Below are 23,283 nucleotides of genomic sequence, written 5' to 3'. Positions count from 1 at the left end.
GGACATCTCTAATTTTAATTGATGTCTTAATGATCCCTTCTTGTTGTTCATTTTGCAGAATTCTATTCTCCCCACGCAAGTGTAACTCCTGGTGTTGCTAAGAGGAGTTACATACCTGCACTGAGGGGTGAATAGACTTCTGAGTCTACTTCCAGGTTACATTAAGTGGTGAGAATACATCAGAAGGCTCAGGGTTGGTGCATCTAAGTGAGGGGAGGCTTTCTGCTACATTTGTGGCCCCTCTTTCTGCCTCCACCCAGTTTCCAAGATAGCAGAGGCAAATTTGATCCCTGGCAGGTTGGAACAACCTCGGGGCTGCTCTAAATTGCACTCGCTAAGGGGCTGGCACATGCCCTGTGATGTTGGTAGGAGGTGTGGAGCTTAGGACCAAAGCAGCATGAAGTAGACTTAGTAGGGCTGTGGATCTAGCCCTCAGAGTTCTGGTTCAGTTAAAAGACACTAAGAAGTCTGGCTACTTAACCATACTATCCAGAACTCTTGAAAATCTGCTAAATTTGTCTTGAAAACTCATAAGAACAAGTGCTTTATTAAGATTTCTTTTGCTTCTGTTTGGGCGGAAATAAAATGAAACAGTTTCTTGCAAGATATTTTGGCAGCTCCTGGCTTGGCCAGAACCTGGAAGTGTGTAAGACTGAAAAATGATCAAATAAATGTTAACTGAGCGTTTCAGAATCTTTAAAAGAGATTGGTCCCACGCCAGAAAATTCAGATCTCTATCCAGATCTGGATTTGAGTCTGTGGTTTTTGTTTGGTCCTTATAAACATAGGGGCCTGGAATCATCTGTTACTGGTCTCTACCAGAGAAAGGATGCTGGACTATTTGAACCACTGGCCAGTCCAGCATGGCAATTCCTATGTTCTTAACTTGAAATTGAACATTATCTGGTTCATGTTCTACTTAGGGGATAGTGTGAAAAAGAAGCGAGAAGGGGAGAAAGAATAATCCAGTGGAAAAAAAGGGTGAAAATGGAGCAAAAAGAGTGAAAAACTATGTGAAAGTGGGAGGGAAGAGAAAAAGCAGTGTAGTCAAATGTATATACACACACACAGAGTGTATTTTTCCATTTGAATTTTTCTCTTCTCCTCTTTCCTCCCCTTTATATGCTAGAACTGATGCAAAGGTGTGCTCTTAATATATACATGCTGAGACAGATAGTAGGTGCAAGGGAATGCATCTATCTAGCAATTTATGGGGTGCGGGAAGTTTCTAACCCCAGTGCACAGCACAGGTTTCCCGTTACGTTAAAAATGTTCCTTTTTAAGTTGACTCACTCTCTGAATAAACATGGTCTCAACTTACAGTATAAAAGCTTCTTACAGTATAAAAGCTTCATGATCTCAGCTGAACCCAGGGCAAGCCACACTAGAGAAAGTCACTTTTCACACTGGTGCAGCACATTTTCCCCGGTGTTTTCCCCATTGTAGCTATCCCTGTGTAAAAACCCCAGTGGGGTTTGCAACAAAAAAATGATGCAAGAAATTCATTAAACCTAGAAGACGTTTGCCAACTTCAGAAATGGGTGAAGGTTTTGGAGGAAAGGGGAATTCTTATTTCCTTGTCCACCTCCTTCCATCATCCCTAGCTGCCTTTCAAAAATCACAGTATATAGCAATAATTATTGCTATGGGTTACTTGTTTTACAAGAATGTAAAATTTTAAAGAATGTCCTACTTGAGATCAGGGCCCCACTGTGCTAAGTACTGCATGTACACATAGTTGAAGATAGTCACTGCCCTGAAGAGTGTACAATCTAAATTGACAAGACGGACAAAAGGTGGGAGAAAGGAAAAATGATTATCCCCATTTTACAGATGGGAAAGTGAGAGATTAGATGATTAGCCCAAGGTCTTAAGGGGCACAGCCAGGAATTGAACCTAGATCTCCCAAGTCCCCACCCAGCGCCTCAGCAACAAGGTCATCCTTCCTCTCTGAAGAAATGTTTTATTTTAAATAAAATCCATCGGGCCTTAGAATTTGCAAAATGAGCACCAGATAATCACCAAGGAACATCATATCCCACTTATCCAGCTTCTATTATTTTCAGAAGCTCAAATGCTAGATTTTCAAATAACCTTCGAAAAGTAGTAACATGCCTGTTAAGTCCTTAGCGTCATGTTCATGACAGCTCCCACCAGCCAACAATATTGGCATGTTCTGGTGTGTGGGAATGTTGTATTTAAGAAAATTAAATTTTGTGTTCTTTCCTGTTTTTCCCCTTTTTCTGCCAACCTCCGTCACGGAAGCCATTCTCCACCTAGAACTATTCCCATAGTGGTAAATGGAACAGGCCTTTTGGGAGTATCTATTTGTCTCCTCAACACAGTTAGCCCCAGCAACCCAAGTCCCTGGTTGTGAACATCAAATTCCAAATTTAGATCTCACAGTTGTTACCGTAGCTCCCTCGGGCTGTGTGCTGAGGTCAGCTGCATTACAGCACAACTTCATGTGGATACAGGGAAACCAAAGGGGAAATTTTTTAACATGCTGTAAATTCCCTTGATGTTAGCTCTGAAGAGCTGTTGGATTCCACTAGTTTGTAGCAACATGTGTATAAAAATGAAAACAAGAACAGAAATCTCAGCTTCCAAAAACAGGGCTTGGACAATCTGAGTCTACTTTGTCAGGCATAGTTATTGCAGAGCCATAAACTGAACAGTCCTGGAAAAGGGAGAACAGAGGACAAAGATATTGAGACATACGTCATGTGACAATACTAAAGGCTGACAGTCACCTTCTTCTAACAGAGAACAAGGAACTTGATTAGAATAAGGAAATAGTATTAGCCCTAAAGCTGTCCCAGCTCTTTCCCTCTGCTTCACTGTCAAGAGTCTGCCTAGAATCTTTCACAGCCCTCACCTGTCATTTTAAAGAAACAGCACACATATGCTCTCAGCATGTGTGCATTTTACAATGCGCTTAATTTACCACACTATTCAGATCAAGGTTCAGTTTTAGAAATCCAGATTTTTACTAGCTTTTAGTATTTACAATGAATATTCCCTTTTAAAATATTTATTACCTTCCTCCTCCCACACCAAATAGGGGTCTGATCCTACTCCTCAGAAGTCAATAAGAATAATTGCACTGAGTGTAATGGGAGTTGGATCAGATCCTAAATTTCTCAGGTGTATTATCCTCAGTGTTCTGAATAAATTTTATCTAGGGGCTATACGGGGGGAGGGATAGCTCAGTGGTTTGAGCATTGGCCTGCTAAACCCAGGGTTGTGAGCTCAATCCTTGAGGGGGGCCATTTAGGGATCTGGGGCAAAAATTAGGGATTAGTCCTGCTTTGAGCAGAGGGTTGGACTAGATGACCTCCTGAGGTCCCTTCCAACCCTGATATTCTATGATACTAGAGATGGTCAGGAAATAATTTTCTTCTCACAAAATGTTTTTGATGAAAATCAAATTTTCATTGATTTTTTAAAAAAATTAAGGTAGAAAGAATGGCCACATGAGGTCGGGCCACTGGTCTGTTTAGCCCAATATCCTGTCTTCTGATAGTGGCCAGTGCCAGATGCTTCAGAGGGAATGAACAGAACAGGGCAATTATCAAGTGATCCATCCCCTGTCACCCAGTTCCAGCTTCTGGCAGTCAGAGGTTTAGGGACACCCAGAGCACGGGGTTCTGTCCCTGACCATCTCGGCTAATAGCCATTGAAGGACCTATCCTCCATGAACTTATCAAATTCTTTTTTGAATGCAGCTAGCATGAGAACATAAGAATGGCCATACTGGGTCAGACAAATGGTACATTTTTTAGGATTTTGTCTGTACTGAGTGTGTATAGATATATATTTCTCTTTCTCAGCAATTGAATTGTTCAGCTTATAATTAAAAAAAGTAGGGTTTTTTTGTTTTATAAAAAAATGTTTTTCAGGTTTTTTAACAAAATCCCTTCAAATTTTGAGAAAAACAGATTTTTTTCAAACATTTTCATTGATTCAAAAAGCCATTTTCTGTGGAAAAAATGTTTTGAAGGAACATTTTCTACTTTCTCTAGCAACTACATCACTCTTCTGTGTCCCAGGTAATTTTAAAAACCAATCCCAGTCATCTAAGGATGGTGCATCTTTCCACAAACCATTGATCACACAGGGAAGTGACTGCAGCCTTGCTCAGGATGGACTGCCTCTGCTTTCCCCCTCATGGCCTGGGTACTTTGAAGGCAATCCAAAGAATGAGAAGAGGTTCAGTGCAGAAGGAAGGAGAGGAGCACATGTTCCTGAGCTCACCATCTGCTCCTCCTGAGAAGCTCTGAAACTCTGTGTGGAGAAGTTTGGCATAAGGAGGTTCTGCCTTCAAAACAGATTAACTTTTCCTCTGCTTCAGACAGCTTACTATGGAGCTGCCTTCCAAGGCTTTCATACCTAGAAAAGCTGTTCACTGAAGCAGTGGGCATTTTCCCTGTATAAGGACTGCAGAATTGAATCCTGTTTTCCTGTGACTGAATTGTAGCCACCTCTGGGCTGGAACACTGCAGCTGCTTAACAGTGCAGCTTAATAGTGCACAGCAGCTGAGAATACTAAATAAAGACCACTGTTTCTTCTATTTTCTAAGACTAAAATATAAATTTGCAGTGCTTATAATTTTCTAAAAAAAAATAAACCATTTGCAGTAAAAGCATATGTAATACTGAACTTTGTTTTAGAGCAACCTGTAAAATTAATTTTAAAGTTGTCTCTATTGTAAGTGTAAGCACAATTTTACATTTTCTAACAGGGAAGTATTGGTCTATTAAAAATATTTTAAAAGTTTTGTAAAGTATAAGTAAGTATATTTAAAAGTCTGTAATTTCTGTTTTCTAACTCAGCTCCTTTCTACTTGATTTGTAAACAGAATTCATAGGAACATAGGCCTGGAAGGGATCTGCTGGGTCAAGTCCAGTTCCGTGCTATCACAGGAAACCACAACATATAATTCCATTCATAAATTTATCAAGCTCCACCTTAAAACGCGTTACAGTGTTTGGCCCCACAACTGCCACTGGGAGGCTGTTCCAGAGCCTCACTCCTCTGACGGTTAAAAACTTTCATTTAATTTCCAGCCTGTTGTTCATGGTCAGTTCATACACAGTTGTTCTTATGCCAACATTGTCCTTTAGCTTCAATAGCTGTTCTCCTTCCCTGGGGTTTACTCCCAATGCATTTATAGAGAGCAGTCAGATTCCCCCTCAGCCTTTGTTTTGCTAGGCTAAAGAAGCCAAGTTCTCCTTGTCTTCTCCTCTCAAAAGATAGGCTCTCCATTCCCCTGATCGTCCTAGCGGTTCTTCTCTGTACCAGTTCCAGTGTGAATTAATCTTTCTTGAACACGGGTGCCCAGAAGTCCCACCCCCTTGTGACAACTAGAGGTAAAGCAGCCTCAACACAGGGAATGTCCCTTTGCTGGTGATCATAGGCATCCCAAGGCCGGATCACAAACTCTTCTGCGGGGATTCACCTAGTCTTCTCAGAGTGTGGACTGCAGTCTGAGGGGCTGCTATGGGATCAGGTTCCTCGGCTTAACTCCTCCACCCCACTCTGCCCTTTCCACCCTTCTTGTTAGTGTGGGGATGGCCAGCACTGGCCCTTCAGCGCCATTGGTCCCTACAGCTAGAGCAGGCTGAATACAGGGTTCGCAAATATTCATTTGAATTTCCAGCTGCTCAGTTCATTCTTATTCATGTGCTCTGTACAATGGTTTGGAGAATGCCTGTTCCTTGTACAAATAGCTGCATTCACATGTGAACTGAGGTATTTATGCCCACACAAGATATTTGGTGTTCATTATCCATTAGTCCCCATTCCTTTATGTTAGTCCCCATTTCTGTCATCCAACCAGGGAGTCAGAACACCACCATGTGGAGGAGAAATGGGCCAAAAAATGGCTCCTCCAATGGCAGAGTATCCTGGCAACAACTTGTTTCTCTGTGGGGCTTCTGTCCTCCATGTCTCCTCCTCCAAGCCCTATAGTAGAAGGCCAGTATCTAGTGGCTTCTCCTCTTATATGCTGATGGTGATAATTATGCAGACAAATGGTGCTGAAAGAGACATGATTACAAAATACACTGTGGGCCAAAGCCTCATCCAGACAATTAGATAAAACTCATGGACTGTGTCTATTTACACTGCCTGAGGCTCTGGCCCCTGGACTTTAAAGTTTGTTTTGTTTTAAAACAAAATGACCAAGATTAGTTCCATAGAGATAAGGGACAGGGCATCCAGCTTCTTATCAGAATACAAACTTTCCCAAAGCTGAAGAAGAATATTTGGCCTGGAGTTTTGGGTCACACTCATTTCTAGTCTCCTAACCTGCCTAAGCTTTGGTACTAGTATTAACAGTAAAGTCACTCTTTGAAGTAAGTATGTCCAGATTCTTCACACAAGTCTAGCTAAGACTGTCCAGAGAGCAATCTTGGACTCATGCCCTGCTTTATACCCTATACAATCCCATTAAAGTCAGGGGTAGTCTATGGGAATAAGTTAGGGCAAAATCTGGCCTCTCATTCTCCTGAACTTTTCCTAACTGCTCCATGGAGATGGTCCAGGCTCATGCAGCTTTTACAATACTGACAACAGCCACCGTCTAAGGCTGTTTCTTTTTTTCCCGATTACACCCACGCTAACATAAGAAGTTTATGTGATGGAATGACAAACCATTACAAGATACTGGCTATCACCTCCATAGCAACAATAGCAGCAAAAAAACTACAATACAAAAACAAGAGAAGGTCATTTTCTTTAGTCAGCATTTCCAAGAATGAGCTCAATTTTCATAAAACAATGTTTATACACTTGTTAGAACCCCAGAGCCGGGTGTGAATAAATATAACTCTTTCTATAAGCTTCCCTGCCATCACTTTAGTGTTTGTTTATTTTGCAACAGCTAAATATAGTTAAAAAGTGAAGCCTTTAAAATGAAATAATAAAATATAAGAGAAGGGCCCAAACCAAAGCCCTAGATTCCAAGTACTGCCAAATATTTTTATATAGTAGTGTATAGCACCTTTCCTTACAATAAGCTAAACACCTCCAAAATTTGAGATGATGGAAATCTCCATCTTGCATTCGGATCTGCCTGGGTGGTATCTTGCACTTGCACAATGACCCTGATGCAAGAAAGCACTGAAGCATATGCTTCACTTTATGCACATACTTAGTGCTTTCCTGAATAGGGAAACTCTGGGTGCCTCTTCACAGTTGAACAGTTCACGGGGTTCCACACAGGCACCAAGATCTGCCTGAGCAGAGCCAAGTACAAGATCGAGGCCCATATCTGGTTCCTCATTTTGTGCCCATCTCCTGGGAAAAATCCTACCCTGCAGCCTCCATCCAGGCTTCGGCTTCAGAGCATCATTTTTTCTGAGCTCAGCTCGGCTTTAGATATCCTCTCTGCGCTGCCTGTGTGAACCACCGTGGTTCTGAAGCCAGGGAGAAGAGGTGCTGCTCCTAGTAAAGGAGACGAACTAAGGGTTGTTGTTCTTTCAGGAGAGAAGTCTACAGGAAGCTGAGCAGCCTCTATCCCACCCACGCCTGTAAGCAGTACCTGGATGCCTTTCAGCAGCTGGAGAAATGCTGTGGATACCAAGAGGATAGTATACCTCAGCTTCAGGATGTCTCCAGATTTTTAAAAGGCAAGACATTACAGCCCATTGTATTTTAGCACTCCCAAGGTGGAAATCTACAATGCTGTGTGCTGGAAAGAGGAGTTGATGGTAGACCCCCATTCTGAAGGAACTGTGACTGCACAGGCCGTGAAGATCTGTTTGCTAATAACAAGGAGAGGGGGGTTAGGAATAGATACACTGTTGAGAGGCTGCAAGCTCAAGTTAGTCTGTCAGCAGACGTTTGAGTGACAGAGGACAGTGGAGATTGAGATCCTGTATTGCTAACCCCCAGGCCGGATTCAGTTTCAAGGCAGGGTGTGCCTTTTCGACAAATCGGCTTGCCAAAATCACTGTAATCTGGAGTAGCCAAGGAATGGCTGCAATAAAAGAAAACACCCTCCTTGCTGCTCTCCCAGCAATAGGAAGGGTGCCAGATACAGGCCAAAGACAGTTGCTAAAGTAGGGCAAAATAAATAGATAAATTGTAGATTTAACTTCAAATAAAGTTTAAATTGGATGTTTATCCAGTCAAGTGATCCACTCCATCTACCAATAAACAAATGCAAGACAAATTGGCTTAACCTACTGCTGAAGAGATTTCCAGTACATTGTCATTTTAACTAGAGACTAACATATATTGGGCCAGGTCCTTGTGTTGATCCAGCAGCAAAAAGAGACTGGACAGCTGCATTACTAGTGCAGCCAGGGAGTCCCCAGATGTAGAGACATCCTTCAGTGGTGTAAATGGGAATGACCAGGAGTATGTCATCCATCCCCTCTCCCCCCGAACCTCAGGCATAATAGGCATTCCTGGGTGGGTTGAGGGCATTGCCAGGGCTAGGAGGAGGTGGAACTGGAGAACAATACCCTCCAGTGATTCCATGATGGCAAAGCAGTCCTAGAGAGCTGCTGTTGCTGATATAATGTAGAGCTGCCTTTAGGCTGCTCTACGTTATGCTGGGAGCTCGTGGGTGTGTTAAGGATAAGGAGAGTGGAAAGATAGCTGAGAGGCAACTTCCGACATCTCACACACCTGTGCATGAGCTGAACACTACTCAGCTTGGCCTACGGATCTGGCCCATTTCAGCTTGCTCACTAACAGAAAGTGAGAAATAACTAGGAATATTGTAGGTTTCCTTTGAGTTCCTCAGTGGATCATGGGGACAATGGCCTCATTCTGATATCACTAACGCTGGTGATATACAAGTATAACTCCATTGACTTCAATGGGGGTTATTCCTGATTTACACTAGTGAACATGTGGTCAGAACTGGGCTCATAATACACATTGTTTTTCGTAACACACTGTTGTTGCTACTGTCATGTCCTATGCCTGCCACTGCCTCTGCTCAGCTGGCTTCTTCCAGACCCCTACTGATCCCAGCCAGTGTCTGGAAGATGTCTTGGACCAGGTCACTTGTCTTTTTCCTATCATTTGCCTCTCACCAGCGGTCAGAGGCTGTTTCCCTTTGAGAATGTGCCAGAGTGAAATTTTCCTGAAAAAAAAGCGTAAGACTTGAAAGTGCCTTAGCTAAGGGAAGTTTATTTAATATAGGAAAAAAGAGAATCATTTAAAATAATAGTGGATCACAACACTCCTGAGGCCAACTAAGGGAACATCATACCTCACTGTGTAGGTAAAATGACATTTTGTTTTATTGATTACTGTTCATTTTGGAAAACCCTACACAGTGGATTCAACCATGTCTTTCCTCAACTCCCTGAGCCAAACCTCCAGGCTTCACCCATCACCCAGTTCCTTCTCTGCTCTCTCTTCCTTTTCTGCTCCACTGAGCCTCTCCTTGGTGTACATGGCAACCATATCTGCCCTGACCATTTGGGCAAGCTACTCTGACCAGTTTAGGGCTTGTTTTACTATTCTCCCTCCCCCCTTCCTGTCTATTCAACCCTGCCTCCTGCACTCACTAGAATATCGGGGCATCTCTGGATGGTGGTGAGGAATTGGGTAGGTGTCTTCTCTGTGTGTTTTACTGCCAGCAAGGAGCTCTAGAAGTAATCTTTGTCAATAAGTCTTGGGATACTGCTCTGAATGTGACTGATATTGATATTTTTTATCAGTCCTGGCTAACGTCAGAAGGGATAACAGAAGCAGGGAGATTAGGGCAAAGTAAGGATCTACTGGTGTTCACTGTTTGTATGGGAACTGTCAGATTTTGTTTACTGATGTCTGTGGCTATCCACATCTGCTCTAGATTGTGTCCTACGTTATTTCCATGTGTCATCATGCAAGTTGTTCTGGGCAAACGTATGACAAAAAAAAATCAGTTAGAAAAGTCTGCAAATATCTACTGGGGGAGGGAAATTCAGAGTGTTCCACAAACCAGTGTTGTTTGTGGCTGGACTCATATAGTGGTGGATAAGATACTTGGGTCCAGTCTGAATCAATATTCATCGATATCTCCTTGTCACCAATAGTTCTAACATTAGATTCTCCTTATCATACAGCATTCCTCATAGGGCATTGTGAGAGTTGCAGTTACTGTCAGATCCCTTTGGCACAAACTCACTCTAAGTCAGAGTCTAATGGTGTCATTGCAAGATCTGCAGAAGCCGCAACAGCCAGTCCCATGTCAGTGAGCCACCTTGTGAGATTAGGGTGCATGAGGCATACCTCTTATTTACAAATATCTTGGGTGAAATCCAACCCATGTTGTGGGTGGTGAAGAGCTGCACTGTCCCAGAGGAACTCTGGGTGGCATTGTGTCTCCCAGAATTCCACAGCATGTGGTGGGGACATGCCAGCCACTATATCCTATAATGGGAGGCAGTGTGCAGTTTCTTCCATCGCTGGCCAGATGTAGGTGGAGCTGTGGTCATGTGCAATGCTAGTCCTGAGTGCTACAGCCAGGGCCTAAATGCCATGAGAGGCCTCTGACTAGCCAGTGTAGGTTCTCCCAGTTCCTCCTGATACCCTTGCACAGGCATGTAGCCCAAGTACAATCTAAACTCTTAGATTCACATGTACTTACTACAGTGCAGCTTACATGCTGCCTCTTACACATCGTCTTTGGATTTGGCTCAATGAATCATAGAAATTCAAGATGGAAAGGACCTTTCCTCCAGGTCATCAGCCTGCCAGGGAAAGAGTGTTCCCTGCTTTGTCTAGTCTGACTTCAAATGTCTCTAGGTATGGGGCTTCTACCTCTTCCTCTGAAAGATCGTCTTTATATGAGAAAGAGAACTAGTGACCAAACAGACCGAAACCAAATGTGCTGGAAGAAACATAAAACATTTCATGTGAACAGCTTGGTTTCTGTGGGAAACATTTCTGTTTAAACAAATTAGGAACGCAAGCACAAAGCCATTTCTGTCCTTTTATTTTTTAGTTGTGCACAATAAAAATAATTAAAATAAGAGATGAAACGGTATTTATGAAAGCAAGGAATGCAACACAGATTTGGAATACGGGACTTCAAATAGATTATCTACTCTTCTTAAAGCACGGCAGTTTTACATGATGCTTTCTGAATACATAGAAAACATGGGCCTTGCCAAAGGGGGCTTATAGTTTAAACTTAGACAAATAAAACACAAAGGTGCAAGAGCAGATGGAAAAATGGGAGTTGACAGCTCTGGAAAGAAGGATCAAATAAAAATGTAGAAAGGCTAAGGGCCAAATTACCCATAAGGAGTAACCCTACCTATTACATACCTTGTAGGGATCCCATGTAAATTCAATTGCTGCTGCACCCCAATGATTTCAACAGACTGCAAAAAACAGAGACGCCCTCTCCAAAAATGTATGGCAGTGTCCTGCCAGTGTAACTCCAGTTCCTGCTTTTGAATCATGCATACAAAGTAAATGAAACACAACATAACACCATATGGTAACTCGACTACTTGAAGTTGATTGTGTCATAAAAGGCCCATGCAGGACCATAGGTATTGCCACGCTAGCTTAGACCTGAGGTCCATCTAGTTCAGTGCCTGGTCTCCGGCAGAAGCCTATGCCAGCTCCTTCAGAGGAAGGGGTAAGAATCTTGCAGTAGGAAGTTACGGGCTAATGTATAACCAGGGAATATACCTCCTGAACTGCCAGTGGCTGGAAGTTACCTTGTGCCCTGAATCAAGAGGGTGTGCTTCCCATCCAAAACTCTTGTTTATTTCTGATATTTATGATTACAAGAGAAGAAGGCTGCCAGTGGCTAGGGCAGTAGGTGGGATTTGGGAGATCCAGCTTGAATTTCCTGCTGTGCCACAGTTCCGCTCTGTGGACAAGTCACTTAACCCCTCTGTGCTTCAGTTCCCATCCATAAAGTGTGGACTATACCCCTGCCCTTCTTCACAGAGGTGTTAGAGAGATAAATACACAAAGGATTGTGAGGCATTCAGATACCACAGTAATAGAGCCCATATTAGTACCTAAAATAGACAGACATTTTCCTTCTCCATCTGTACCAGAAAGTTCTGGGACTAAATGCAAAGGAAATTTCAAACTGCTTGGATGGTGTAGAGTTGTCATGTTCACAGTAGATTTTCCTGCTGGGCTGTTTTGTTTTGCAGAAAGAACAGGCTTTCAGCTGAGGCCAGCTGCAGGGCTGCTATCTCCTCGTGACTTCCTTGCCAGCCTGGCATTTCGTGTCTTTCAGAGCACACAGTATATAAGGCATTCCTCTTCCCCTATGCATTCCCCAGAACCGTAAGTAGGATGATATGGCATAATCCAGCGGTTCTCAGTCTGTGAGCCTTTCGTTGCGGTGGTTGTATTCATTTAGATGGAATACAGGGGCTCAAAGAGTCAAAGGTGTCAATGTAACCCAGTCATTGTCCAACATACAGCAGTGTTAGACAAGGTCTTTGTTATACAGAGACCTCAGTCTGCTTATTACCATGGCAAAAACACCATTAAACATTCTTTAAACCTTTTATTAAAGATACAGAAAAGAAGGAAAAAGTTAAAGCATTTGAAATGTAAAGTATTAAGTAAGGCTTTCACTTTAACAACATCCCTCCCTCGTTCCCTTTCCCTCTGGCTGAAGAGCGTTTCTAGAAGGAAAAGTCCCTTTGTTTGACAGGTTTTGAGATGGTAATAACTGTTCTTTTGGGGAGAAGAGAAGTTAGTTGAGATGGGTTGGAGCTGTTCTTGTAGCTGTTGTTAAAGTATAATCCCATTTCTTAAAAGACAAAACAAGATACACATGCACAAAAGGGGACAGAAGAGAACAGCAAAGATGGAAAATAGCAGCTTCTGTCTCTGAGGTTGATTATCGCTTGCAACCTCATTGCTGGAAAAACACAGGCACAGCACACAGTCTTACCAGCAACTCTGAGACCTGACAAACTCATATCATCACCAGGCTGTTTAGAGCATTGTTTTTATCTCCCTGTCTGGTCACAGGCTTATAGCAGTGTTTAAAAAAAATGCAGTCTTGCCTGGCTAAGACAGATTCTTCTCAAACAAAAGGAAAAAGGAGAGAGATAGGAAAGAGAAGAAATAAGGTAGGGAAGGAAAAGAACAAAGGGGGTGTGCAGGGGAAACCAAGTCTCACATGGCAGGTGGTGTTTGGGATTCAGCCAGAGCTAGTGGAGGAGGGGATAAGGTATGCCCCCTTCTCTCTGGCCCAGTCTGGTCAGGACACCTCTTAGGATAAGGATGAAAGTGGCCCAAGGTTCCAGGAGCTGGTGGGGGTGGCAGCCATGATGACAAACCTTGTTCCTTCCTTTTCTCTCATCTTATATCAGCCAGTATCGCAGTCCATTAGTTTTTCCCCCAGAGTCTGTCTCTCTGTCTTTTTAAGGAGCCCAAAAGGGAGTGATGGACAGAATGAGCCCACTCCCTCATTATTTGGTCTACAAATTAGGCCTAATTTCCAACACCAATTTTGATTCATGAATTTTCAGTCCCAGGCCTTTCTTGTTTACCAGGCATGATTTTAACATAGTCCTTGAGTTCTGTCAGGATGCTCTTTTTGCTTGGACTAATTCAGTTCTGTTTTTTTCACTTGTGCTAATTTTTATAAACAAGCTTATGCAACAGTCTGAGTTGGACTTTGGTTACCTTTTGCCCATCAACATGTGTTATCTTCAGCTATTGTGACATTTTTAAGACCTTTCAGTCACTTTTTACAGTTGAGCTTGCAATTAGGATAAATTTGTAGACTCAATTACCACAACATGGGCCACAGAATGAAATAATTTGAGAAGCAAGCAGAGGTGGAAGTGATCCACGAGAGAGAGCCTGTTTCTTTTGCAAAGATGTCTGGAGAAGGAAAAGACTGGGGAGCAGCTGGTTTAATCTGTTCATACTTATTATGTTGACCATTTGTTGAATTCTGAGAAGATGCTTGGCTGCATCCACAACACAGGAAATGTGATCCCAGCCATGAGAAGCATACAATGTAAATTAGACACAGCCTCTTGGCTTGATTTTGAACACCCATCAATCCCACTGAAGTTACTGGGAACTGCATTGCTAAGCACCTTTGAAGATGAGTCCTCAAGGACCAAATTCAGAGTTGACATAATTGGGGAGGAAGATTAGGGGGTAAGTTACACATCGGTAAGAGTGGATGAAAGTGAGTATAACTTAAACATTGAGTAAGTGGGACAGCAGGGCCTGCCCTGCCCTGCCTTATCTTACATCCTCTTCTTGGTTGTTTTGCTTGCTATGAGGCCACACTTCTGCCTCTCCAAGTCCCACACCAGTTGCACATCCTCTTCCACACCAGCATTCACACCACTTCTCAGTTGGGCTCATGGTGTACAGTTCGAAATCAAGTTCATACACAGATTATATGTACAAGAGGCACTGGATAAAAGACTGGCCTTTGCTGTAGTTGTGGCCTGGTTTTTGGAGGAGCTGCTGAGCACCCACAGGTATGAATGAAGTCAATGGCAGCTGTGGCCATTTGAATTCTGTTTTCATGATGTGTGTTCAGAGCTTGGCAAGGTTATCAATGAAAGGCTGCATGGAAGAAGTAAATTTTGGGGAGAGATGTCCATGTAAAGAAGGAGGTATCTGAGCAAATTACTGGATCTGGGGAGTTCTAAGTCAAAGCATGGAAGAAGGCTTAAAGACAAGAGTAGGAAGATAACACAGAGCTGGACAGGTAGGAGGCTTGGAAAGAGCACAGACAGCTGGATAGGAGAAAATGAAGGCAGAGACCTAGAGCCAAATACTCAGCTGGTGTCTATCTGACTCCAGTGGTATTCTTATACATGTCCCCAATGGAGCTTCACTGGATTATGCCAGTTGAGAATCTAGCCCGTGTGAAATTTCTGTGCAAAGATTTGGGAGGGAAAGAATAGCAGTGAAACAGCTGATATGCTCCGCTTAGAATTGTACTGCGGGGGAGGGGGTGTGTGGACTTTCACATAAAACAAGCTTTATTACATGAGAAAAGTGATTTGTTTTCCAGGGACTGCTGCCACGAATTGTTGGGCCATGTTCCCATGTTGGCAGACAAAGAATTTGCACAGTTCTCACAGGTAAGGAACCTTGTCTGTAATTCCAGTAGCAATGAATTCAAGGGACTAGATGTGATTTGCTATTTTAATTTTGAGGGTTTGATTCTCCTCCATTTATGCCTGTATAGGTGATGGTGTTACTTGTACTCTCCTGCACTGGGGGGTGCCAGCTACACCCTAGAGGAAATATACCTGAGGACAGGCAGGCAGTGTCACCTAGGGGAGATAAGAACCAAGGCAGAAATAAGAAGAGGGAAGCTTCAGTTTACAGCCATTACTGCAATGAGACCCCCCTAAGAACTGCCTGCCTGAGAATGAATAGGCTCTTCTTTTAGGTACCCATCATACTGCATGGGAACTCACATCTCTGGGTTTCACAGACAGGAGCCATCATAATTTAGGCTGATCCTGTCCCAGCATTTTGATTTCAATATGACAGGGTACTTCTATTATGTCCTTCACTGTGGCATTCAGTAGAGTTTTATCTTGTTTATAAATGGCCATATTCTGACACCATTACTCATATTGATTAGAGCCTTACTTCATGAGCAGTCTCCTTAAAGTAAATGGTACTTACATGTGGAGTAAGCCGCTACTCCATGTAAGAGTATCAGAATCTGTCCCATAGTGGATTTAGCGCTTCTGAAAAACTGCGTTCTGTGGCTAATTAGGGAACTGCAATCTCTAGGGATTGCCAGTCTGTTCTCTAATTAAACACAGAACAGGTACAGCACAGGAAAAAGCAGCACAAACTTCCCCTACCCTGCATTGTTAACATGCCTCAAACTTGAGCTGGTGGGATGCTCTCAGGGATTAAAAGGTTCCTCATGCACTAGCCCCATCAGTCTTTTTCCTCTACTGACACGGTCAACAAAAGTGCCAGTGTTTCTGTGATGTAGACACTTGTCCAGTAGTTCTGGAAAGAGACCACCAGTTGGTTTCATGACATGGAGCCTAGGGTCAGAGAACAGAGCCAAGGGTCAGAACCGGATTACCTGGAGTGAAGAAAGGCTTGGGCAAGTCTGGAGTCAAGGCAGGACCAGGGCTGGGAACATGCAGGAGCTATCACCGGGTCATGAGTTTTGGTCATTACCATATTCGAACCAGTGGATCATATAATATTCTAATGCCCTGTGACTGCCCTGCACTGTGGGGGTCGGGGGGGGGAGGGGAAACACTCCCTTTTGCTTGATACTAGAAATAAAAAACCATTAAAAGATGTAAAAATGGGGGCCTTTAGTAAGTTCAGAACCACCAGGTTTTGTTGTTGCTCACTAATTTAAGTGAATGACATCAAGTGTTTTTTATGGCTGAATTCCCGTCATGGATATTCTTCTTGATTTCATCCACTATGTGAAAATTAATGGTAAAAATGCCCTTGTTTTGTTTCTGTTACTATGACACTGTATCCAGGGCTTGAATTGTAAGGAGGCTCCAGAGAATTAAAAATAATGCAATTAGCTTAATGGGGAGCATACAAGGGAGGAGACAGATTCTTGCAGTCAACCACTGCTGCTGAAAAGTTCAGTAGTGCTCTTTTGAAGTGACAATAGGCCCAATCGAGGTCTCACTGAAGTTGATGGGAGTCTTTCCATTGTCTTTAATGGCAGTTTTAACAGGCTCAAATTTCCATTGGGCTGGTAAACCTATAAAGGACCTTGTGTCTCATGCAATTCTGGAGGTGTATTATGCTCCTATTACCAAGGTCTATTCAATTCTATTCACGTTTTTATACCCATGTTCACCACTATAGTATCTGAGAGTCTTCCAGCAAGCCATGTGACTACACATCTGTTATATGTTGTTTTTTCTCTCCTCCTCTCCCCAGAGGGAGATGCATGGGTAGTGGAGTGTCTTTTCTGGATAGCATATGTCTTTAAAAAAAAATATATATATATATATATATATACACACCTGTTACTCGATGTTTGTTCGAGAAGACAGGACAAAGAAAGGCACCATGCCCTGGGATCGGAAAGTAGTGAGGTTTGTGATGGTCCTTTGCTCTTGAGGGAGTTGATTCCACAGATTGGGATTGCCCTGGAGAAAGATGTCTCCTGCACAGATGAGCTTGACACTGATTGTCCAGAATTCCACTGCACCAGAGGAGCCTAGTTGTTGCCCGCAGACTTTTAGATGGTCTCTTACATATCCTGGGCCCAGGCCACAGAGCACCTTGAAGATAAGGACTGAGACCATAAATTTGATTCAAAATTCTATGGGAACCTAATGTAAAGAGGGTGTCATGTGATAGGGACATAGCCAGTGGTCAAAGCAGGAGTCATGCCCAATGATCAGAGCAAGAGTCAGGTCTAGTAATTAGAACAGATGTCTATTGCCAAGGATCAGAGTCCAGGGCCAGAGCCAAGGGTCGCAGCCAGAGTCAGTAGCCAGAGCCTAGGGTCAGGGATCAGAGCCAAATGTCAGAGCCGGAGTCAGAGGTCAGGAATCGGAGTCAAGGGTCAGAACTGGATTACCTGGAGTGAGGAAAAGCATGGGCAAGGCTGGAGTCAAGGCAGGACCAGGGCTGGGGACAAGCAGGAGCTGTGACAGCCGTGGGCAAGGCAAATGCTTTGAGCGCCATTGAACTGCTGCTGCAGCTGGGCTTAAGAGCCGGCCCGCTGACTCTGCCAACCAGTTGGGCAGTGTAGTCAGTCAGCCTACCACCGGCAAGCCGCGCTCGTTAGGTTGCCCAGAGACTGGCTGTGCTGCAGGCCCTGCCTCCATACTGGCAATGCTGCTGTCCTGATTCCTGACAGAGGGAAGGAGAGGTGTAATGTGCTCATGGTAGCCTGCGTTGCTGAGGAGAGGCGCTGCTGCATTCTAAACTAGTTGGAGCTTCTTAAACATAGAAAGGCTTCATGGCCGGGTATATCGCAGTGCCGTAGTCCAGCTGAGAGGGGACGAAGGCATGAATAACTAAGAGCAGGTCTTCGCTCACTAGAATGGGATGGAGTTTCCTAACCAAGTGGAGCTGATAGAAAGCATTCCTCATGGATGCTGCTATACGAGAGCTCAGTGTCAGTGAGGCATCCAAGAGTAGTCCTAGACTACAACTAAATTGACCAATTATGGCTGTATATCTTCCCACCAACAGGGACTGCACCATAGCTATAAGCTCTTCAACATACTTTCCTCTGCCCACAAACATCACCTTCATCTTGCTCAGGTTCAGCTTCAACCAGCTATTCTCCATCCAAGAGATGAGCTCATCCAAGCCCTGGGATCTCTTGATGGCAGTAGTGTGGTCATATGTTGTCAAGGTTCCTTCCCCACTGTGAACTCTAGGGTACAGATGTGGGGACCTTCATGAAAGACCCCCAAGCTTATTTTTACCAGCTTAGGTTAAACGCTGCCACCACCAAAGTGTCTATAAAAATAACAGGGGAAGTGCCCACTTGGAAACGTCTCCTCCCTCCCACCCCAAATATCCCCCCAAGCCCTACACCCTCTTTCCGGGGAAGGCTTGATAAAAATCCTCACCAATTTGCATAGATGAACACAGACCCAAACCCTTGGATCTTAAGAACAATGAAAAAAGCATTCAGTTTCTTAAAAGAAGAATTTTAATAGAAGAAAAAGTAAAAAAGAATCACCTCTGTAAAATCAGGATGGTAGATACCTTACAGGGTAATCAGATTCAGAACATAGGGAATCCCTCTATACAAAACCTTAAGTTACAAAAAGACACAAAAACAGGAATATACATTTCATTCAGCACAACTTATTTTATCAGCCATTTAAACAAAACCGAATCTAACGCATATCTAACTAGATTGCTTACTAACTCTTTACAGGAGTTCTGACCTGCATTCCTGCTCTGGTCCCGGGAAAAGCATCACACAGACAGACAGGACCCTTTGTTCCCCCCCACCACCACCTCCAGCTTTGAAAGTATCTTGTCTCCTCATTGGTCATTTGGGTCAGGTGCCAGCGAGGTTATCTTCGCTTCTTAACCCTTTACAGGTGAAAGGGTTTTTCCTCTGGCCAGGAGGGATTTAAAGATGTTTACCCTTCCCTTTATGTTTATGACATATGTGGGGAAGGATAGGTAGAGCTGTGTCTCATTTGCATATTGCTGGATCTTGGGTCCACACCATCTGACCCATTTACCGAGTGGCTGCATGTAAATTTGACATGAAAGAAGCAGCAGAGGAGCTTCCTTGCCCATTGGAGTTCTGACTGTGCGGCATGCCTGGCATGAGGCATGTTACTTCCTTACTCACACAGATTCTTTGTAGTGAGAGCTATTTCTGCCGCTCTCTCTCCTTTAGTCAGAAAACACAGTTGAGTTTGCAGGGTCACGTCATTGATACAGGACAGAAGGAGTGAACTTTTTCAATCTCAGATAAGGTTTGATTCAAGTTTCTGGTTATTTTTCTGGTGCTGAGGATGGTGGTTCTTTCTTTATCCAAACCACTTCACTCATTCTCACCTGTAACCTGCTTCTGAATTCTTTTCTGTACAGTCAGGGTTGAAGATGGAGAGTTCCAGGATGGGCATGGTAGCAGAGGGGGAAAGAGGAACAGTTAGGAAGAGAGGAGAAGGAAAGAATAGGGGAGACAGTAAGGAGGCAGGAAGAGTACCAGAAAACATGAAAGTATGAGGGAATCCAGAAATGTAGATAGGGAGGCAGAGAGGGCAAGGGGGAAGCAATTGAAAAGACAAGGCTAGGTGGGTAGGCTGGCAGATAGGCATCAAGGACAGTGAGGGGAGCTGGCATAGGAGCTAGAAAGGGGTCTGGCAGGTGGGAAAGAGACTATTTGTATGTTGCCATGCCATGTAATGGGAGAAGCCGGAGGTGTCATCCAGCCATATAAACCTTGGCCTCATAACAAGATTTCTTTGTTGTTTGGGGCGAGAGGGCATATGCCTTGGGTCAAAACTAGGCTAAGAACTGGTCAACATGAGGCCAAGAACTACATGTGATTAAACAGTTTTAAGGATCAACAAATCTGGTTCCTTGTGCTGTGTAGATGGGGCCAGAGAGACAAAGGTATCCTGGAAACCCCTGTAGGACATGTCGGCTGACAAACAGCAATGACTATTTCATGTTAGAAATGAGATAGTACTCCTCTATCTCTGTCTTTCTCCTGTTGGCTAAACAATAACACAAGTATAACATTGTCTACTTGCTTTAGGCTATTGGACTGGCTTCTCTTGGCTCATCTGATGCTGAGATTGAAAAACTGGCAACAGTAAGTATAGATTATACTTTAACATCAGAGAGAAAATACAAGGGCCCTGATTTTGAGAAAAATGCTGAGCGTTCGCTTTCAGGTGCCTCAAGTTGGGTACCGAAAATGGAGGCATCACAAATGTTGCCTCTGAACTGAATCTCCAGATCAAGAAAGGGCAGAAGCATGTGCTCAAATACGTCCTTCTTCAGGAAAGCAGATAAACACATGCGGAACTTTAAGCAAGTGCTTAATTATTTTCCTGAACCTGAAAGTCTTCCTGAATCAGGGTCCTCATTCAGTTTCAGTCACAGAAAAGTCATCAGTCACTTCCAGCTTCACGTCACACCAGCTACGAGGTCAGATTACCTGCATCCTACTATTAAACTAAACCAGCGTTGAAAAAGGGTTTATTTTTGTGTGAGCATAAACCAGCCACTAGCTGTGATGATCCACATAGTCACTACAGTTGCAAACACTAGAACTATCATCAGCAATCTCAGGGTAGCTATTACTCTGTAGACGGCCTGGCTTTGCAGATAGAACCCATACCAGGACTAAAAAAACCTGGGTTCTAATCTGGCTCTGCCGCTGGGTGACCTCAGGCAAGTCACTTCACCTCCCTGAACTTCAGTTTCCCCTTCTGTGAAAAGGGGATAATGATACTGATGTACTACCTAAAGTTCTTTGCAATCCATGGATGAAAAGTGCGATATAAGAACTGGTGTTTTTATTTCATCACTGTTCATTTCAGACAGTGGAAGTTATCATCATTTACATGACCAGATCCTCAGCTGGAATAAGACAACATCACCACCACTGACGTCAATGGAGCTTTTCAGCAGTTGAGGATCTGCTCCACGAGGTCTTTCTTGTGGCTGCCCCCTAGCCAGCTGCCCCAGTCATTGGAGAATCGAGCTCCAAGGCTAAACCACAATACAAATTCACAGCTGGCCTCACTTTACCAGGCTGCCCAGTCTGAGCAGCTCACAACTGTCCTGCAATCTGAGTAGAGCAGGGCCCACAGAACAGAAAGCGCAACGTGATCGCCTGGCTTCTTGCCATCCAAAAATAGTTACTGGCTCCCAAAGCCAACGGCCCTAAATGTCAGCCTGTGGAAGTTGTGTATGACCACTGTAAGGAAGACTGGACTATCATACACTACATCACTTAGCACTGGGATGGACAATACTTTAAGAACAAAGAGAGCCCACAAAAGGTATCCCCTGCTCTCCTGTGATCAAATCTGTGCACCAGAAGTGCAAGTTCCCGTGGAGAGAACAGGGGTGCTGGAACAATGTGTATAGTGGGGTGGCTGAGAGCCATTGAACCGAACTGTAAACCCTGGATATGATGGAAACCACTACAAGCCAGGGGGTGCTGTCACACCCCCCCAGGACCCCTAGTTCCAGCACCTCTGGGAGAGAATGGGTAGGGGACTGTGTGAGGATCCTATTAACTCGCTCTCCTATTTAATCACAAATAGTTTCCTCCTTCCTTGGTTATGAGAATCACCACTTAGTGAACACACATTTTAAATTACACTGGCCGGAGATGTTTGCAATTTGAGCCTGCAAACTCTGAGTATATTGATATGATAACATACTGTCACCTCACACTGACCTGTGTAATTTGAGGATAGTGAGGTGGTGTGAAGACCTGGAGCAAGCTGGTATAAATGGGGATAACTCCACTGACTTGAATGGAGTTCTGACCCCTAATGAAACACCCTGGGGGTACATCTTTATTGCAAAACAATACCCACGGCAACGAGTCTCAGAGCCTGGGCCAAATAACTTGGGTTCACAGGGCTCATGCTACAGAGTTAAAAATAGCAGTGTAGATGTCTGGGCTCGGGTTGAAGCTGGGGCTGTGAAACCCAGTGAGGAGGGAGGGTCTCAGAGCCTGGACTCCAGCCCGAGCCCAAACATCTTCACTGCTATTTTTGGCCCAGTCACACAAGCCCCCTGAGCCTGACTCAGCTGACCCAAGCTCTGAGACTTGCTTCTGTGGGTCTATTTTTGCAGTATAGCTGTACCCTGGGTCATTCTCCGGGTGAAAGGCTTTCGGGAACACCTACCATTTCATGCAACCTGGCCTATTCCAAAGGTACATGCTTGCTCATCAGGATGATTTTTGAGTGCCAGGAGTAAATCAGCTGTGTCGGGGTGAATTATCCATCTACGGAGAGCTCTGCCAGAGGCAAAGGAATCCTTCCAATGCCCCCCCACATACAAGCAGCTCCTGCAGCCCCTCCCTGATGAGCCCACATATATCTTTGCAAACCCTGCAGTTCTCAGTCTCTTTGTTGCAGGCCAGGAGGGGGTTGCCAGTAACAGCCCAGGGGTTGTGAGCCTGTCTAATGTTCCCTTTCTCCAGTCACCCATTGGAGAAGATTTGCTCAACCACATGTGCCAGGACGCAGATTGAGGGCAAAGTTCCCCATGAACCTTTTAACACTTCTGTGGCACCTACTGTGAAAGGCAGGAGCCCAGGTATCCCATAAAATGCCATGGCAGGAGTCACACTCCCCCCCGTCCAAACTCCTCAGGAGTCTACGGCACACGTGAGAAAGACTCTTGGGTGAGCAAAAACAGGAGGAAATGGGTGAGCAAAAACAGGAGGAAAAGAGCTACGTTGTCCCTAGATCCCATCTGCGCCAGTACTTGGGAATTCAGCTCGGGGGGAGGGGGGCGGGGGAGGGGAACAAATGAATTATCTTTAGTTTTTTATGGTTGTCCAACGAAGTGATGCAAACTACGGGTCAGATTGCGAACCCCTGGTATGACTCATCCAAGTGGTCCCATTAACGTCAATGGGACAACTCCTGAGATTCCTGGCTCATCAGTGGAAGAATGGGGTCCACAAGCTGGCTCTAAATTACCAAATCACATAGAGACACATTCCGACTCCTCCTGCTGACCTTACTCCATGAGACGTTTTCTGAAGTCAGTGAGACCACTTATGGAATCAGACTCATGCTGATGCATGAGTGCTGCTGTCACAATCTAGTTCTTAATGCCTCTCAAGTCTAGTGGCCAGAGCACAGGTCTTGGGAGCCAGGAATATC

The 23,283-nt window shown here is 44.1% G+C and overlaps 1 protein-coding gene across 1 annotated transcript in view; it reads left to right on the top strand.

Moving 5' to 3' along the window:
* Positions 1-23,283, top strand: part of LOC140903027 (tyrosine 3-monooxygenase) — a 45,040-nt gene that overhangs the window by 6,261 nt on the left and 15,496 nt on the right. Inside the window, exons 6-9 of the mRNA XM_073323657.2 lie at positions 7,490-7,635; positions 12,133-12,268; positions 14,988-15,057; positions 20,178-20,234. Of these exons, the coding sequence (XP_073179758.1) occupies positions 7,490-7,635; positions 12,133-12,268; positions 14,988-15,057; positions 20,178-20,234 (409 nt within the window). The remainder of the gene's footprint in view (positions 1-7,489; positions 7,636-12,132; positions 12,269-14,987; positions 15,058-20,177; positions 20,235-23,283) is intronic.

The sequence above is a fragment of the Lepidochelys kempii genome, chromosome 1 (assembly GCF_965140285.1).
Source record: "Lepidochelys kempii isolate rLepKem1 chromosome 1, rLepKem1.hap1, whole genome shotgun sequence".
Classification (NCBI taxonomy): Eukaryota; Metazoa; Chordata; order Testudines; family Cheloniidae; genus Lepidochelys; species Lepidochelys kempii.
This window is presented reverse-complemented; position numbering and strand designations above follow the sequence as displayed.